Here is a 4,830-nt window from a genome sequence, read left to right on the forward strand (position 1 = left end):
TATTGCTATTATACTTCTTCCCAGGTAACTTACAGATGGAGAAGTCACCGAGTCTACAAGTTGACAGAAAAACATTTAATATGTAACTTTAGACTGTGGAGAAAGGTCTGCTGAGGTTCAGAGCCAGATGTACTAGCAGGTCACAGCCTTCTTATCACTAATAAGCCCTCCCTTTTGTAATCAGATGACCTCTTCCCTCTGAGCTGATTGGAGAACCAGTGAGAATTTACAGCTGGGAGTAATGGTCTGGGCATTGGTGGGAGCTCAGCAGTCATCTTGGCCAGTGGGCATTTTTTCCCACCAAAATGGCACAAGCCTGGATCCATTGTCCTGAGCCTACATTCTGGAAAAAGAGAGACCACAGCATTGCAGAGAAAGGCAACTGTCCAGACCCAAGGGCATTCAGTGCCGGTGGCCCAAGGTGATAGTCCAGTAGCCAAGCTTGGGGAAGCCCTGCCACTGGTTAGTCCAGGTTGGACTAGCTCATTTGGCCATGGGGAGGGAGTAAAGGCAAGGTGTAGGTACAGCTGTTCTATTATTGTATGTGTAAGGTGGTCAGCTACCCCCGCCCCAGAGACTATCCATTTCAGTGTCATCCAGTGCTTCTTCCTGAGTGACCTTCAGGCAGGCGTTTCTGCCCACTTTCAGACACAGGGAAACAGACTCATGGAGTCATGTCACCAAAGGCAAGAAGGCAACTGGGTGGCCTTGGCTCTGCTTTATTGACCTCAGAGCACTCTTTGGATGCAGTTAAGACAGACAAACACAATGGGAACTGGAACTGTATCCAGGATGGTGCGCCTGACCCCAGAAGAATTTCCCCCCCCCCAAGGTGGATTTATACAAAACGCCAGAGGAAAAGACGAGGCAATCTGGTGCTGAGTCCAGGGGTAGCCAGTTGGCAGCGGAGCTGTCAGTGAAGCAGAGGGCTGGTCATGCCTCCTTCTTGTACGTGCGCGTACACTCTACATTGCCGTGGGTGAGCGTCAGGATGAGTTTGCCATCCACGAGCTCCCGCACAAGTTTTGTTTCTTGCCCGTTCCATTTCTGCACATGGACAAGTTTGCCTCCATCCAGCGTCACGGTGGACTTGACATTCCTGTCATCTGCCGTTGTCTCGTCAAACTCCACCCCCAGCTTGAAGTTGATCTCTGTGCTCTTGAAGGTGCTTTGTGTTTTCAGGGTGATCGTGTCCCCATTTATTTCGATGATTGTGATAGGCTTGATCACACTGGCCACCTGCCTGGTAGCAAAATCCACACCGATGGACCTCATGTAGTCATCGAAGTTGCTGCTGTCCACCAGCTTCCAGGTGCCTGCGAAGGCGTCCACCATGGTGAGGCTGGGCTAGGCTGTTAGCGAAGAAAGGACAAAGCAGGCGTGGAAGGACTCCAGGACCGTTTTGTTCTGTTTTTAGTATAAAAGATAGTATAAGGTTTTTATGTTAGGAAATAATCTGGTAGATAGTGAACAATTAACGACACAGGAGAGAAATAGCATCATTTGAGGAACAAAGTTCTCAAGTAGCTAAAAGGGATGGGCTTCACTGTGCCAGTTGCCGTGTTGGCCTCACATCAGTGTGGACAACTGAGTCCCTGTAACAGGAGAGAAGACAGCGTATAAGGCACAGGTGCAAGTAATGTGCCATAAAAGTTTTCTCAGTGAGTGAAGTAAGAATCAAGTCACCAGTACAGAGTAAGGAGAGTGTAAGGGTCTTTGGAGGTTTGGGGAGAGAGATGATGGCGGGAAATAGTCATCTAGGAAGGTGAGAAGGGCCATTTATAGGGAAAAGTAGCAGTATTGCAAGATGGCACTAGAAAGTGTTAAATTCATGTTTCCTCATTAGTGGCCTCCAGGATGTTAAGATATGTGAAAAGATAATTCCATTGGTGAGGAAGATAACTCATGGTTAATTAAGTTTGAATATGCTTGGTATAAAAAATTAAGTATCTTTATTAAAGGACTTCACAGGGTCCTTAATGTGTTACAACAAAATGGTGACTTTCCCAGAAGGGCTAGAGTATGCAATGTTCCCCAAATTAATTTGGTTGTAGGATATTAGTAGGGTTTTATGAAACATGACTTGGAAAATGCTGGTTTAATCACTCATTGATACCCAGCTATGTTTGTTATTAGGGCCTGATAAAGCAGGCCCCTGCTCCTCTGAAGTAGAAATAGAAGTGTCAGGCATTGTCCATCAGAGAACAGGGCTCTAAAAGAAGTAATTGATGCATTTGATGAGACATCCTAGTTGTTGCAGTGTGAGATGCATCGTAGCCAGAACCTTGGGGACTTCATGACTTCCAAGGAGGCCAAGACTAGATGTAAAACTAGATGTGGATTTAAAATAAGTAAAAACAAACAACAATATTAATAAAAAAAAACAAAACTTGAGCAATATTTAAATACAAAAGCTGTTTCAACAACCCACTAGTGAAATTACTCCTGGAAGAAAAACCTGGGCCACTGGATATCTTTGCTGGGGTTTTCAGAAAGATGACTCTGGGGTAATCTGAGGCCCAGGGAAGAATCTGTAGACCACATAGGAAAGAGCCTTTCCCACCTTGAGGCATCTCCAAAGGTTCAGGAATATGTCTGTGAAAATGGTTATGGATTACCTAGGACCATGGTCAGCTAACTGCGGCTCGCAAGCCACATGCGGCTCTTTGGCCCCTTGAGTGTGGCTCTTCCTAAGCCTTAGGAGTACCCTAATTAAGTTAATAACAATGTACCTACCTATATAGTTTAAGTTTAAAAAATTTGGCTCTCAAAAGAAATTTCAATCGTTGTACTGTTGATATTTGGCTCTGTTGACTAATGAGTTTGCTGACCACTGACCTAGGACACCTGATGGGAGAGCCCTCAGCACAAGGGCAGAAAGCAGGTTCCTTACTTTTGGAACCTTGAGGGGGAAACCAAAGGTACTCAAGCACAGGAGCAAAATTAGTAAGTAGAGTTTATCATGGGTAGAGTTTTCCAGTGCGACAGCAGCAATTTCTAATCTGATTCTACTTTGAGCTGAAGTCTACATAGCTTAGGCTAACAACATCTAAAACCAATTCTAACTACATTATTAAAAGTTTTCAGTACTATGTGAAAAGGGCATTCTGAAAAAGCTGGCTAGAATTAAAATAAAATTTTAATATCTTCAAGTATTAACTTTAACTTGGCTAATTTTGCCATTATCCCCCATATTAGGGGTGCAAAATGAATACACACACACACACACACACACACACACACACACACACCATGTTTAAAAATTGAGACTGCCACATTCTGATGCTTAGCAAGAAAAGGCCAGTTGAGAAGACTTTCTCATCACCCAGATTTGGAATAAATGAAAGTAACACCAATAAACAGTGGCCACTGCTTTTAAAAAGAAAGGAAAATGTCTTTGCAAGGAAGAAAAGTAAGGTATGATGAGACTTGATCTTGTCCAACCCTGAAAGATCCCAAAGGTCTCTCCAAGTAAAAAGTGTAAGTAGCATATATTCCTTCTACAAAATGCTTCTTGGCTCAGCACTGCAGAGGTCTCCCTTTTTCAAAGGCATGTGATTTAAATAGGAAAGCTTGGCCTAGTAGAAGAGGCATGAGGATTTTGAACCCGGGAAGGCATTCAGTTAAAATCATTTAAGAGCATTGAAGTCAAGCTGACCAATGAAGACATCTGCTCTAAAGGGCCATGCTGTGCCCCACCTTTCCACTGCGCTGCTTCCAATGTGCTACCTTGTTTTACACACGATTGTCAAGAAGACAATGAAAGTGCAGGGATGTTATGACAGTTTTTTAACAACTTATTCTCAAGTTCACAATTATATTCTAAATGCCTGTATTGCCAAATACCCAATTTCTGTATAAAGAATTCAGGGGTTGGGAAGGCAAATAAATGTATTTTTTAAACTATTTATAAATATACTAGAGGCCCGGTGCATAAATTTCATGCACTGGGGGCGGGGGGGGGGTCCCTCAGCCCAGCCCGCACCCTCTTCAATCTGGGACCCCTTGAGGGATGTCCGACTGCCCGTTTAGGCCCAATCCCACCCGAATGGGCCTAAACGAGCAGTCGGACATTCCTCTCACAATCCAGGACTGCTGGCTCCCAACCGCTCGCCTGCCTGCCTGCCTGATTGCCCCTAACCGCTTCTGCCTGCCAGCCTGGTCACCCCCAACTGCCCTCCCCTGCAGGCCATCTTGTGGCCACATGGGGTGGCCATCAATGATCACATGGGGGTGGCCATCTTGTGTGTTGGTCAATTTTCATACTGGTCATGACTAATTAGCATATCTGGTCGTGGCTAATTAGTGCATCTGGGATAATTAGCATATCCCTCTTTTATTATATAGAATAATGAGTTATTACATGTGAAAATTTTTATAAAATATAGGCAACTATCATATGGCATTACATACACATGTATATGTTTTATTATCATGTAACATATAATATCTGATAGAATAGGTAACTATATCCTATCTAATAAAAGACAAAAAGGGTAATTAACTGTACCTCCTCTATGCTTCCCATTGGCTAATCAGGGTGATATGCAAATTAACCCAACCAAGATGGCGGCCGGAAGCCATGCAGCTGAAGTGAGCTGGAGGTTTGCTTGATCCAGTGATGGAGAGCTCCGGAAACAATGTTTCAATTATAGAAGCTAAACAAACCACAGATACCTGCTTTCAGCCGGCCGCAGCCTCAGAGCTTGGAGCACCACCAACGGCAACAATGTTTCAATTATAGAAGGTAAATAAATCCCAGAATAAAAAAAAAAGAAAAAAAAGAGAGGCTGGGAGCTTCAGTCGCCTGCCAGCCTGAAAACAGCCCTC

General features: G+C 44.1%; 1 protein-coding gene across 1 annotated transcript; it reads right to left on the reverse strand.

The window, feature by feature from the left end:
- Nucleotides 1-276: 276 nt before the first annotated feature.
- Nucleotides 277-1,393, reverse strand: LOC102253048 (fatty acid-binding protein, heart). Its single transcript, XM_014534021.1, has one exon. It carries the CDS (start codon nucleotides 1,333-1,335, stop codon nucleotides 934-936), a length of 402 nt encoding a protein of 133 aa, XP_014389507.1. The 5' UTR covers nucleotides 1,336-1,393; the 3' UTR covers nucleotides 277-933.
- Nucleotides 1,394-4,830: the final 3,437 nt, after the last annotated feature.

The sequence above is a fragment of the Myotis brandtii genome, unplaced genomic scaffold (genome assembly GCF_000412655.1).
Source record: "Myotis brandtii unplaced genomic scaffold, ASM41265v1 scaffold125, whole genome shotgun sequence".
In the NCBI taxonomy this organism is placed as follows: Eukaryota; Metazoa; Chordata; class Mammalia; order Chiroptera; family Vespertilionidae; genus Myotis; species Myotis brandtii.